The following is a 14,004-nucleotide window of genomic DNA, read 5'->3' as shown; positions in this document are numbered from 1 at the left end:
GATGCGGTGACTGTGGTGCAGGCTTGCTGACACCAATGACTTTCCCAGGAGCTGGTCACATTAGGGACCCTAGTACAGGCTCCCAAACTTGGCTTGTCAATTTACCCTGTGACCTCAGTGCAGAGATCCTGTTTTCTCCTTCCCTGCCTTTCTGGGTCAGTCTGTGTTTAAGCTGGCGACAGGCAGTGGTATTTCATTACTTGGCAAAAGCAGCTTGGTTTTCTGGAATCCCTTGTTCTGAGATTAGCTGGTGCCAAGCTGAGAGCCTTATCCCTGAAATACATGGGCCAGATGTCACCTCCAGACACATCAAGTGCCTGAATCCCTTGGTCTGTGCTGCGAGCACACCCCCCACCCCCACTCCGGCTATGGGATTAGATGAGACAGCAGACAGTCTGCTGGGGGAGGTGGACACTGGCGGACCCTAAGCAGGGTGGAGAGAGGCGCCACTGCCGGGCTGCACCAGGGGCGATACTCACTGATGCCCTGGAGGAGCCACTGGGGCTTGTTTTTCCAGGAGACCCCAAGAAAGTAGACGGGCAGGCCGCTGAGGATTATGGCAAAGCCAATACCACACTCCACGGGGGTCTTCCAGAAAGAGATGGCAATCAGGAACAGGCAGGCCAGGATGAAGAACACGGGGAGCGCCAGGTTCACCTGGGGACAGAGGGTGGGGCAACGGCGGTCAGCACCCACCCCTCACTCCACATGCCTCCCACGCCCTGTCGGCACAAGTCCTCTCCCTTCCGCTGAAGGTGCTGTGTCCCCACCACCCTCCTGACCTTGGCGCAGCCGTGTTCCTCCCCTGGGCACTTCGCCTCCCCCATGGGAACCCGCAGAGCACAGCCCGTGCCCTGGTGCCAAGCCCATGCCCCCGCCTGGTCCGAGAGGGGCTCTGACCTCCAGGGCCGTCCCTCCTGCCCATCTCCCTTCCCCAGCCTAGCCTACGTCGGTTTCCTCAGAGCTGGCCTCCCAGGAGGCGGGGGTCTCTGGAGAACTGAAACCTTCCCTTGTTCTCCATTTACTCAGCACAAGGCACCAGGCAGTAATTACTCAAAGCGTAGATGGTGCCAACCGTGAACACAAATAACCAGGTTAGTCCCTCGAAGCTTCCCAAGGTCAGAGGAGGTCGACCTTGCTGTTTCCCACATCACAGGGCAGAAACCCCAGCCCAGCACCCACCCAGTCACCCAAGGTGGGGGCACTTCTGGAAAGGCCACCACCACCCACTAATAAGTGAGGGGCAGCCGCCTGCTCAAAGAGCCTTTGTGGGCAGGCTGACTACAGTCTGCACAGCCACGAGCAGGCAGGCCTAGCCGTGGAGTTCACAGCAGACCAGCCACCCCGCCCCACACCCTGCTTCTGCACAGGAGTGGGCTCGTCTACACACAGACCTGGCCCTCTATCTACACACTGGCAAGAGGCCCTGGGAGATAAAGGGCTAACGAGGGTCCAACTGGGCAGCCCACACTGCATGCCCTTCCCCAGCCCAGGTTAACAGTGAAACAAAGCCTACTCTGTGCCCAGGATAGCATGAGGACAGAGTCCACCACAGGCACAGGCTGACAGGGGACCGAGTCAACCACATACCCAGGTGACATGGAGATAGAACTAAGGTGTCCCTGGTGCCCCAGAAGGACCTTTTCAAGGCAGGGAACTGGGCCCTGCTGGCATCTGTAGAACTGCTGGGTGGGGGACACTGGGATGTGGCCTGTGGGCAGGTGCCAGATGGGATGGCCAAATGCCACTGGGGACTGGACAAGGGACAAGAGCTGCCAGCCAGTGGCCTCCATGAGTTCCTCCCTCTAACTCCCCGACACGAGTTGCAGCCGAGGTGCTCAATGAACCTCAGCAGGAGCATGGACTTCATCGGTCCCTCTTTTTGGAGAAACGAGGCCACCCCCGGGCAGCTGTCCCCCAGCACTGGGTTAATGAGGAGAGCTGCATTCACCTTAGGCCGGGCTCAGCCCTCACCTCGGCTTTCTCCTGGGCAGCCCAACGCCCAGGCTCTCTGCACTGAGGCAGAGCTGTCCCGCCTGTGTGGGGTGGGCAGGACACATCACCTCCTACCCTACAGGTGGTCCCTACACCTCCGCCCACGTGCCGTCCTGGTCAGTGGCTCACAGGCCAGTGAGGCCCAGCCTGTCCGCGCCCATGGTGTTCATCACCCACCTACCGGGCACTGCAGGTTTCTTCTTTACCATTCTCCCTTTTGTTAGAACACAAGCTCTAGGAGGACATGGATTTGGAAGGAGTCTATTTTGTCCTTTGATGAGCCGCAGCACCTGGAATCACCTTGGCAGGCACTCCACAGGTTCCCAATGAACAGTCACTGACTGAGTGACTCACCCTCCATGTCCGAGTTTAGAAGCACGTTCACAGGTTTATCTTGGTGGATCCTCACCGGAACCCTCTATAGGAGGACGGTGGCTGCCCAGGCACGTGCCAGCATGGGCAGAACCAAGAAGCTATGCAGGGCTGGCTCCCAACACAGGGCCCCCAGGGATACTTGGGCCCGGTTTCTTCGGCACATGACCCACCAAGCCCGGGGTGTGCACCAGGCCTGGGACGCCCACCACAGCTGGGCCCTCACCTTGATGGGCCGCTCCAGCTCAGGCCTCTTGTAGCGGAGCCACAGCATCCCGATGATGGCCAGGGCCACACAGAGCCAGTTGAAGAAGCTGAAGAAGTTGATGACGGAGAAGATGTCGGTGGAGAAGGCGTACAGCAGAGTCATGATGCACTGCAAGCAGAGAGACGGGGAAGTGTGAGCCCTCGCAGGGCCTTGGCCCGGATGACTGAGGCCACCTCGATACTGGATGTGTCTGCAGGGGGCACGTCTGCAGTCCCGATTTAAGGGAAGACCGAGTCTGAGCAACGCATGAGTTCTCAGAAAGCCACACCTGACACCCACTGCAGCATTGCCTGTAAGAGCAATGGCTGGGAACTGCCCCAAGTACCCAGCATGGGGTTCATCTGAGTCAGCTGCAGACACTCGGGCCACTGGACACCATACCCCGGTTTCGAAACTGAGCTCAAGCTCTATGGTTTTAGAGGTCCCAGGGTCATCTGCTATCTGTCCCTTCGAGAAGTGGGGCCTGGCCTGGCCCTCTCTCCCTGAGTTGGGCTACATTTACTGACTCATTCCTACCCAACAGACCGAGACAGAAATGACAAGTGTGACTCCTGAGCGAGGTCATAAAAACATGGTGGCTTCCTCTTTGCTCTTCCTTTCAGCTCCCTTTCCCTTGGGGGCGGCCAGTTGCCCTATCACGGGGGGACGTCCACACAGCCCTGCGGACAAGCCCACATCCTGAGGAACTGCAGCCTCCTGCCCACAGCTGCGGTGGGAGGGGCCATCCTGGACGTGGCACCTCCAGCCCCGAACACTGTCTTGTTGCCACCTCACGAAGGACCCTGACCCAGAGCCACCCAGCTAAGCTGCCGTGAATTCCTGACTCACAGAAACTGAGAGATGATGAATGCTTTCTGTTTAGGCCACTTAATTTTGGGTGATTTGTTACAAAGCAGTAGAGAACAAATAAAATCGTGTCTACTGGGTGAGGAGAGACATAAGGCAAGCTGAAGAAAAACACACATGATGTGATCTCACTAGAAACACAAGCACTGTGCGTGTGCACCTGTGAGCACGCCGCAGCGCTCCGCCCGTGAACTCTGGCTCCCTCAGGGAATGAATGGGGCTTCTGCTTCACATATGCTGGACCGTTTGAAGTTTTTTTTATAACTACTGTATATTACTTTTGGAATTAAAAACATAAAATCAATCTAGCGTCTTTGTTCCGTGGAGCGTGCAGTGAAGAGTGCCGTACGAGGAAGCACTGTTAGCATATCTGGACCCTGGTCTCCGCCTCAGCCGCCTGTCCTTGTGACACCAGGCAGAGCCGGGAGGGTGTCATGCAGTGGCCCCTGCAGCCTCACCCCACCCCTGCTCCTGCTGGGGGCCCTCAACACTGATCCCTAAGGGAAACCCAGGTTTATACTTCAATCTGCTCGCAGTCCCCCCGGAGAAGGGGGCATCAGATGGCGCTGCCCGCTTACCGTGAACAGGAGAGAAGGCATGGGTGTGAGGAGCTGCGGGTGGATCATGGAGAGTATCGAGGGCAGGTGGCCCTCCCTGGACCCCACAAAGAACAGCCTGTGGACAGAAAAACTGGTGGTCAGCCTCATCTCTGAGCAGCCCAGGCAGGGTGGGCAGTAGAGGGTGCCTGTGCCCAAGCGCTGGGCTCCCCGACGGGGGCCCACTTGCTGGCAATGGGTAAACTCAGGACCTTGCTCACCTCCAGTCCCCCTCCCCCCAGGCAGGGCGCACAATGAACCCACGAGAGAGTCCAGGAGGACACAGCAGTAGAGCAGTTGTGCCACCTCTGGGGAGGGGAGGGTCATGGTTCCTTCTGTATTACTGGGATATTTTGATAGCTATATGTTACCCAACATAAACAAAAAACCAAAAGCCCCACAGCTTTCAAAGCTCATGTTAAAAAGCAGCATGCAGCACTGTACCCACCTGCCCCCGAGTCCTGCCCTCGCTCCCACAGAGCCCAGGTGTGGAAGGGTGGTCCTGGGTGGGCTCACCTGGAGGATGTGAAGAGGGACCCGTTGACGGAGCCAAAGCAGGACAGGCCCACAAAGACAGGGATGATCCAGGACATGACGCCCAGGTGATAGTTCCCGAACTCCTAGACAGAGGCCGAGCGCGAGTGAGCGGTGCTCCGCGATGCCCGGCACGCGCCCGACCCCCACCTGGACAGCACGCTGTCCTCGTGGCCCGGCCTGGCCCAGCCCCAACCCCAGCCCCTGGTCTGCCGCCCCGCGCACGCTCCTCACAAGGATTCTGCACACGAGTGCCTCCTCGGGGTCTGGACTGTGGGGGCCGTCCCAGGGACTGAGACTTCTTTTGCACAGCACTGGTGTTCCAAAGAGGCCTTTACCCCTCATCCCCACGTGCTGGCACTGTCCTCCGTGCTCCTCGCCCCAGCATCACACCGGGCTGACCAGGTGCCCGGCTTCCTCCCCATTCATAGTCTGCTCCACAAGGAAACACTGCTTTGTCTGTCTCTGGGTCCCCACCACCTGGCCCAGAGCAGGGCTCAGTGAGTATTTACTCAGAGGGTGGAGTGGGTGGGTGAGTGGGTGGGTGGCAACCCTCACCTGCCAAAGCTGCTGGTGAGGACACTACGGGAAGGGAGCCTGCAGGACATTCAAAGGCCCGCTGGTTGTACTCAGGGCCCCGCTCTGCTGGGCGTGGACACAAGGTGTTCAGTTGCTGCCGCCACCATGGGGCCTGGGGACGTGGCTCTCCCTCCTCTGAACCCTGTGTCCAGAACGCCCAGCAGAGGTGGCTCGGGATGTCATGGGCAGCGGTGGGAAAAGGCCACCGAGCCTTTCCTCCCCATGCTGTGGGTTGCAGACCTAAGTCTCGGGGACTGGACTATCCAAATCACCATAATGGACTCACCCCCTCTGCACTTGACTTTAAAAAGGACTGATGCCGGGATCACCGCAGACATGCTGACTTAAAACTGGCCTGGGGTGCAGCCTGGGCATCAGCAGCCAGGGTTGAGAACCAGCACCCTACGCTTTCTGGCAGACTCGGCAGAGAGCAGCTCAACCCCTCCGTGCAGAAGTACAGTTTGCAGACGAGGGGCCTGGTCTGCTCCACATCACAGGCTCAGAGGCGGCAGGGCCGGCCTTGGTCACCTTACCACGGCCACAGCCTCTGACGTCAGCATCTCCTCGGTGGACAGGGTAGTGAAGTAGGCCAGGTTTGTCAGCACATACACCAGGGTGACGATGGGAAGGGAGATGATGATGGCCAGGGGCAGGTTTCTGAAAGGAACGAAAGGGCATGTCACCCAAGGGCAGCCGCCCCTGACAGAACCAGCCCCAGTGGCGCTCTGGCACACAGGAGCCTAGGCGGCTCTGTGAACCTGGGCTAGGGACTCGACCCCGCCGGCCTCGGCTCCCCTTCTGCCAGATGGGCACTCCTGTTTATTCTGAGCAGAAACCTCACTGCAGGTCAGAGCCACTGTGTGGCTGGTTGGAGGTAAAACCCAGCGCCCCTTCACCCCAGCATGACCCCGACCCCAAGGCCCCTCCCGAAAGGCCCTGCACTGCTTTCATCCGAGACCAGGCTGGGCCCACAGAAGGGTTCTTTGGCAGGACTGGCTTCTTCCTTCTCTCACATTAAAATAACAAAAGGAAATGTCTGTGTTCACACATGTACCTGTAGGGGTTGATCATCTCCTCTGTGACAAAATTCAAGTAGTTCCTAGAATTTAGAGAGCAGGGTTTAACCACACATTCCTCCCAGAGTCACTGGGGGGAAGAGAACACAGATTCCGTGGGGAGCCCCTGCTGGCTGCTCTGGGCCAGGGGAGGAGACCCCTCCCCCACCACGGGGGCCCACCCCGGTGAACAGCTGGGGGCAAGAGCAAAGTCCTGCTCCCTTGGGAAAAGCATGACCCCACAGGCCCACCCCCTCAGCTGGCCTTGCCCTCTCTCTGACCAGCCTTCCGGCACCTTCACCCCCCACCTGCCCGCCACATGGCAGCCCTTCCTGTGACCCAGTATAATCCGGCCTGAGAGCAGGACCAGAGCTGGGGACCCAGCAGGACAGAAAGTGTCAGGAGAAACCTGGCGAGGAAGAAGCCAAGGCCCAGCAAGCCCAGCCTATTGAGTGAAGATGCTTCACACCCCTTGACGAAGGTTTATCCATAGGGCCGCCTTCTCAGGGGCCAAGGCACAGCGGAGAAAGGCACCACAGGCTGCTGCGGGGCCCGTCCCACGCTTTCCCAGGATGCATGGGGCTCCAGCAGCTCTGAGAGGCTTTCCTGCCGCTCTCTGAAACTGCCAGTGTGGCCAAGAGATTCAGATTTCTGGACATCTCAGGGCCTGCCCTGTGTGTCCCAAGGCCCAGAGACCCAGACATTCTGGAACTTACCATCCCCCATAGGCAAAAAGGCCGCTATACAACGCCAATACAATATTTCCCACATCCAGTTTGGTGCCTTCAAATGAGAATTTTGGATCCAGATTGGACACACTACCTGCAAAGACCAAACAGACAGAAATGTTGGGTTAGAGAGCTCTACAGAAGCCACGCAGTAAGTTCCAGAATATCCCTGGAACAAAATATAGTAACAAACAAAAACACTGGGGTGAAATCTTTCCACTGTGACAAATTAAATTCACCCACTGAGCCACCGACGCACACGGTCCTGACTTCCCAGGGAAGTCAGCCCCGGGCTCGGAGCTCAGGCAAGGTGAGCATGACCCTGCCATGACCTGGAGGAGCGTGGTCTTCAAGGGGCCCACAGTCCATCTGAGAGGGGCATGGTACCTCTGCAGACCCTTGGTCATTCCGAGTGCCAACAGCCAGGCAGATGCAGGGACATGTCGGGAGGGAGGGGCTGATCAGCCCTGGTCACCTCAGAGCACGGTCCCCCACAGACCTCAGTTGGAAAGCCGCAGGTCCGGGGACCCACGCCAGCCTTCCCGTGTGTCCGATGGAACTCTTGATGCCACCTCCTCATGGCTGTGGTGAGCACAAAATGACCCAAAAGGGACTTAGACTCTGGCGCTCAGCGGGGACTGAGCAGAACAAGAGGACGGCACGGGCTGATGGTGCCGTGATGCCAGTTAACTGTCTTAACCTGGGCGCCTTCTGGACGCTGTGTGGTGGGGCCGGTGGAGTTCAGCCTTGGTCCTTAACCCAGATGAACATCGTACTGCGCTCCCAGACATAAGGGGTGTGGTCTGGACAGCTCGGGCCCACTCCTCTACCGACTGCTTCTACCCAGAGGACAGAGCCCCACATCCTGTGGTCCGCACTCTCAGTTTCAGAGCTCGTGGCGAGACAAGCCCGTCTGATGTGCACTGTGGCTCAGTGAGGGCCCAGGGCTGCACTAACAGATACCGGAAGACTACGGGCTCAGACAACAGAGGCTTCTTCCCTCCCAGTTCCTGAGGCCAAAGGCTGAAATCCAGGCGTCACAGGGCCACGCTCCCTCCGGAGGCTCTATGGATGGTCCTCCCTGCCTCTCCCAGCTCCTGGGAGCCCCAGGGGTCCTTGGCTTGTGGCCGCACCACTCCAGTCTCTCCCTCTTTCCTCACACAGCCTCCTCCCTATGTCTCCTCTTCTGTCTCGTACAAGGATGCTCACTGGATTTAGGGCCCACTCTAATCCTGGATGGTCTCATCTTGATCCTTCCTTTGACTACATCTGAGAGCATTTTTCCAAATACGAGCACAGTCACAGGTCCCAGTGGACATGTATTTGGGGCCCACTGTTCAGCCCAGCACAGTCGACACTGAAATGTGGATATCTCAGAAAGGTCCCTGGCTATTAGGACAGTTTCTGGCCCTTTCTGAGGCTCAGTTACATCATCCGCCAAATGGTCCAAGAACATGTGGGCCCGGACAGACTCACTCTGTGAGGGGCCAGCCCCAGCCGGTGGCAACAGACGCAGGCCAGTGACCCTCTTCTCTGCACTGGGGAGGGTCACCAGGCCCTTAGGCTTTCAGTCACTGGGACCCCTGGCTCCAGGCTGGATGTGGCACACTCATACACTCAGAGGACTTTCAACAACAGCAAAGGCACCCCCAAGGGGAACGCGGGCACCCTGTTGCCTCCTGCTCACCTGACACTGGAGGAGCGAGCTGACCTACTGGTCGGGCGTGGACTGTTTGTTCATTTGGGGGCTGCTTCAAACCGAGTCTGTGACTCTACATGCCAGGGTCTGTGCCCCACCCCTGCTGAGAAGCTGCTGTCCAGGTCCAACCGGCCCAAGCTGGGTGGGACGCAGTCCCCGGGCTGCTACATGGGTCAATGTTACCGGTGGCTAGTGGGTCAGCCAGTCCCTGGGAAACAGGGATGAAGAACCCCACAGGAGACCCAAGGTCCCCAAGGGCGCTCATGCCTTCCACAAAAGTGACACCTCCAGTCACCCCAGAAGCAAGACGGAGTGACAGTATGCGAGGTTTGCAAAGGGACCTGAGAGGAGGTTCCCATACAACCTGACACTTTACTTGAATTTACTTGACTAAAGCCTGCACGTCAAGGCAGCAGCGAATTTCCTACAGCAAACGCTGCAGTGGGGAAGAACCCCCCCCACCCCCATCCATCCGACTTGTCTCGGAGCTTATTTGTTCCAGCCCTGCGGGGATGCTCAGGCCTTTGATCTCCCGCCCGAGGTCGGGGATGACACAGGATCCACAAGCTCCCCTCACGCTGCCCACAAGGCCATGATCTCATGACCAGAACAGGCTCCAGGGTAGTCGGCACCTTACCCTTTGAACCGCCTGCACATGATCCCTCTTGGAGGCCTGGTCCCAGGACTGCCTGGTCACAGGGTGGTCAGCAGGCTGGGTGGGTGGGTGGGGCAGTGCTTGGAGCCAGCTCAGGACAGTGGGAGCTCCTCTGTGCTCCCTCCCAGCCGCTCTCCCGTGGAATGTTCCGTAATGTGCATTCCTTTGTGCCTGCGGAGCCCTGCCTGTCCCAGGGCCTTGCCCACATGCTCCTGCTGTGGGGAGCAAGGAGGAGTATCTGTCTTACGGTCAGGGGAAACTGGGAGTCAGGCCACCTGCCCAGGGGTGTGGGGACCACTGGCATGCAGCTGGTGTGGGATGACGGCAGTCCCCGAGGATGCTGGGGCAGCTGATTGGCCGCATCTCCAGGCATGGCAAGAATGAGCCAGAGGCCACAGGCGCTCCTAGTCTGGAGCTGCTGCCCAGGGCTGCTCCTGCTAGTCTGGATCTCCGAAAGGTCACATACCTCCCCTTCCCCAACAGGACGCTGCTGGATCAGACTTACAACTACTTCTGGAACATTAAAGGTCTCTCACAATAAAGGTTCCTAACGAGTGAGGCAAGCTTGCCTTGAATTTATAATTTTCTCATTAATCTGCCCCATTTTCCTATTAGGATATATATATATATATATATATATATATATATATATATATATATATATATATATATTTCTTTAACTTATTTTTAGAGAAAGGGTAAGGGAGGGGGAAACATCAATGTGTAATTGGTTGCCTCTTGTGCACCCCCAACTGGGGACCTGGCCTGCAACCCAGGCATGTGCCCTGACTGGGAATCAAACCAGCAACCCTTTGGTTCGCAGGCCGGCACTCAGTCCACTGAACCACACCAGCCAGGGCAGAATATACTTGTATAACTCCTATTTATTATTCAGATTGGATTTCTTTTTCCATAGGCGGGATACAGATCTTGGCGGAGCTGTGAACACTGGCTCCCACCCCAAGCACGGCCCTGAGCTGCTGACACTGTGCGTGCGCGAGTGCACAGGCGGGAGATGCCGCTACACGGGGGACGGGTGTGCCGTGTGCAAAGGACAAAACTCCAGGCTTGAAATGCATCCCAGGGCTTTCTGGGGAAGCTTAAATGTTTCCAGCCCTAAGGCCTGGGTGACTTCAATGTTGTCATCAAGGGATGGCCAATTCAGAGTGTGACATGTACATGCAGTCATCTCCTTGAGCCAGTGATGCTGGGGACAAGAATTCCTGCTGTTGAATGGTATTTCCTAGGGTTTACAGCTCGATTTTGCAGCCTCTGAAACACCAGATAAACGAACACTATTAGCTGCTCTGACCAATTCAGACTGAAGTGTATCACTGGGCTGTACCTGGAGCCTCAGCTAGGTCCCTCCCAACCAGCCCATGATGCTTCTATTCCTAGGACAGCTGTGGCTGGGGTAACCTGCCAGGACCTTCCTCGACTGTCCAGGGTCTCACTACCAAACCCCCTGGAGGAAAGCAGGGATCCAGGCACACAGAGGGACAGCAGTCCCTGCCCCATGAGCAGGGCTGGCAGACCTCCCACTTCTCTCCTGGCATGGGGGGGTGCTGAGGGGTGCTGGCAAAGCTCAGTCAAGGACTTAGCTGCTTCGGACTCCAATCAACCTGCTGCAGTTCCCCTGAGCTGTCCCCTGCCCTGTCATTTCACTGTTTCCCAGCTCACGTAGGCACAGTGTGGTCTACTGAGGACAAGGGACGGTGAGGGCGATCTGAGAGTGAACTGCTGAGAGCAGCCTAGCACACACGTGCACCTGTAGCAGAGTTCCCGGGCTTGCTCAGCCTGTCTGTGCCGAATTCTGGCCCGAAGCAGAGACCCACAGCTCCCCCAGGCATATGACCAAATGCCGGTTGAGCACGCTGCCCCCGTCAGTGGGTACCATGGAGAGGACGCCAGGCCTGCTGGCTCTGCCCGGCCCCCACAGGGCTGGCACAGTCTGAAGGAGCTCAGGGGTGATGGTCCAGGAGCAATGGCTCTGCCTGTCTCCTGAACAGCAAGAAGCAAGTGAGGCAGTCATACCTCCACTTAATGATGTGCATTAGCAGCGGCACAGGGACGGGGCTCCTCCTTCCCAGCAGGAGGGCGGACGCTGGACTCCACACGGCAGTTTTCACCACCCACTCACTCCAGCAACCCAGCCACATGCAGCGGTGTCTGGAGATACTAAAGGTTGTCACGCTGGGGTGGGGGGCTTGTTATGGGGGGCTAGGTGTGCTGCTCAACATTTTGTAATGCACAGGGTGGCCCCACAGCAGATCACCCCAAAAGGCAACAGTGCTGGGCTGAGACCCCACTCTAGACAGAGGATGACAGATGTGTGGCCCATGTGCCACTGCTCTCCACAGCCAGAACAGACCCACTAACTTGCCCATGTCCTCTCTCCCATGGACCCCAAACCAGGGCACGATCCTTGCTTTTAATATAGAGCTCCTGGCCCAGGCAGACATACATAAATGACTGCATAGCTCCCCCACTTGAGATCTAGCCTCATGCTCTCCCTCCTGCCATCCACTGGGAGGACAGGAGCAGTACAGGACCTCCCATGAGGACTGGGGGCAAGGGTATGGGAACCCCAGCACCCCACAGTACGTTGCTGATGACGCCTATCACGCCACAGCAACACTAAAAGCTGCCTCTAACTTGCATTTCCCACCCCCGAAGCTCTTGAATCTTCAGTCTGCCTTCTTTGCCCTAAAATGTAGTCTTTAGCAGCACCTCCCCAGAGGGCTGTCAGGAGTGAGAAAGCTAACACACTGCCAGATGCTGGGACCTTTGGCAAGTTGCAATGTCACGGGCTGCCTTGGAAACCAGGCAGTGCCTGCCTCCAGCCTGCAGGATCCCCCAGAGAACCAAAGTAATTGGGCTGGGAACATTCAAAAGGCCCCAGGGAGCTGACTTCAGGGAAAACCAGCCCAAATCACTGTGTCATACAGACATAGCCACAGCCATGGAAGCCACTATCAACCCGGGATGTGCAGGGGAGCCCTCCCGGCTTGGAGAAGCTTCACAGAAGAAGCCGGGAAGGGCAGCCACGGCCGCGTGCACGTAGGGGCAGGCCCGGGATCTCTCCTCCTTCCCACCTGGGTGACGCACAGCCCTCCAGGTCCTGGATCAGGGGACAAAGAGCTCCCCTGTCCCTGCAGCCCCCGAGACCTCAGCTAGCCTCTGTGCACGGGGAAGGCCTGGCCAAAGGCTCCACAGGGCTTCGTCTGGGCCCCAACCTAGGGAATCCCACTCGTGGCCTATCAACATCTCCAGTATGGAAATGGCTGTCTTTGGGGTGCAGCTAGAGAGAATTCCAGAGCCTCGGGGCTGACCAGGCCTGCCCACCCCCACCCCAGTGTTTCCAGCCTGTGACAGCCCGAGGAGGTTGAGGGCTCAGCCGCCCAGAGGCCCAGAGACACCGATGCTGGCCAGGGACTCGGGTTGCCAACGGTGAGGAAGTCATCCCCACAGCTGAGGGAGTGTCCACCATTATAACCTTCAGCCTTGGTCCCACTTTTACCCTCTGGGTTTCCACATGATGGCCATTTACATTGTGGAATGTGCTAAACAGGGTCCCCCCAAATTCATGTACACCTGGAACCTCAGAATGTTATCTGACCTGGAAAAGGCTTTTTGCAAATGTAATTAAAGTGAGAATTTCAAGATGAGACCATGAATCAGGGAACCCCAGATCCCATGAAAGTATCATTAGGAGACACAGGAAAGGAGAGACACAGGAAGCAGCCAGTGAGGACGGAGGCGGAGATGAGTGATGATGCCACAGGCCAAGGAACCACCGGCAGCTGGGGGGACAAGAAGGCTCCTCCTCCACAGGGTTCAGAGGGCACGGCCCTGGTCCTCACCCTCTGGCCTCCAGAACTGTGAGAGGACAGATGTCTCGTTTTCAGCTCCCCCTGCCCCCGAGTTCGTGTCATTTGCCATGCAGCCCCAAGCACTCTCGGCAGTCAGAGCCCAACCAAGCCTCACTCCATTCGGTCAAGCCCTGCTGCTTGCTGCTCTGAGCCTCATGGGCATGGTCGGGACGCGGTGGAAAGGCTGTGGCCTTGGAGCCTGCTCTGCAGTCACAGGCTAAGCGAGCAGACACCTGGCCTCAGGACCATGCTCTGTAAAGTGGACTGACTGCGCCTTGGGGCTCTGAGTCCCATCTGGCCAGTCAGCTCTCTGGGCCCTCAGCGGCCTCAGAGAAAGCACAGAGACCCAGCAGCCTCGAAGGGGCCACGACCTGTGGCCAGCTTACCGGGGACCCCATTTTCCCATCTGTCTCCCTACCCTGGGCTGAGTGACTAAGTCCAGTGCCTGCTCTACTTTGGCTCTGCCTGACATCGTCTGGGAACAGTGATGTGGCAGGAATTTGGATTGGCTGAGAGGAGGGCAGTGCTCATTCACCATGGCCACCGCTTGTCTGCAGTGTATCTTTTAAACCCTTGGTGGAGCTGGCCCCTTGGCCTCACGATCAGCTTCATGCCTCAGATCCCAATAGGAAGGGAACCTTTTCCAACTGCACAGCCTTCAGGAGACCCCTGAGAACTACCCAGGCCAGCACAGAGCTTTGTGGCTGCACCCCATTCTTGTCACAGCTCTGGCCTCAACTGCTCTGTTTGTGCAGCTGCCCGCCCAGGGCACAGTGAGCGAGGGCAGCAGTGGGAAAGAGCCCAG

The 14,004-nt window shown here is 57.8% G+C and overlaps 1 protein-coding gene across 2 annotated transcripts in view; it reads right to left on the bottom strand.

The window, feature by feature from the left end:
- The window catches only part of SLC7A5 (solute carrier family 7 member 5), a 35,864-nt gene that overhangs the window by 1,141 nt on the left and 20,719 nt on the right, over positions 1-14,004 (bottom strand). For both annotated transcript variants that reach the window (XM_037142364.2, XM_053666754.1), the window contains exons 3-9: positions 6,962-7,067; positions 6,245-6,289; positions 5,724-5,847; positions 4,594-4,697; positions 4,060-4,156; positions 2,594-2,743; positions 480-657 (exon numbers count right to left, since the gene is read on the bottom strand). In XM_037142364.2, coding sequence (XP_036998259.2) covers positions 480-657; positions 2,594-2,743; positions 4,060-4,156; positions 4,594-4,697; positions 5,724-5,847; positions 6,245-6,289; positions 6,962-7,067 — 804 coding nt within the window. The remainder of the gene's footprint in view (positions 1-479; positions 658-2,593; positions 2,744-4,059; positions 4,157-4,593; positions 4,698-5,723; positions 5,848-6,244; positions 6,290-6,961; positions 7,068-14,004) is intronic.

The sequence above is a fragment of the Artibeus jamaicensis genome, unplaced genomic scaffold (genome assembly GCF_021234435.1).
Source record: "Artibeus jamaicensis isolate MK-2021 breed Jamaican fruit bat unplaced genomic scaffold, CSHL_Jam_final contig_464, whole genome shotgun sequence".
NCBI classification, from domain to species: domain Eukaryota; kingdom Metazoa; phylum Chordata; class Mammalia; order Chiroptera; family Phyllostomidae; genus Artibeus; species Artibeus jamaicensis.
Note: the sequence above shows the minus strand (reverse complement) of the source record. Positions and strands in the feature narration are given on the sequence as shown.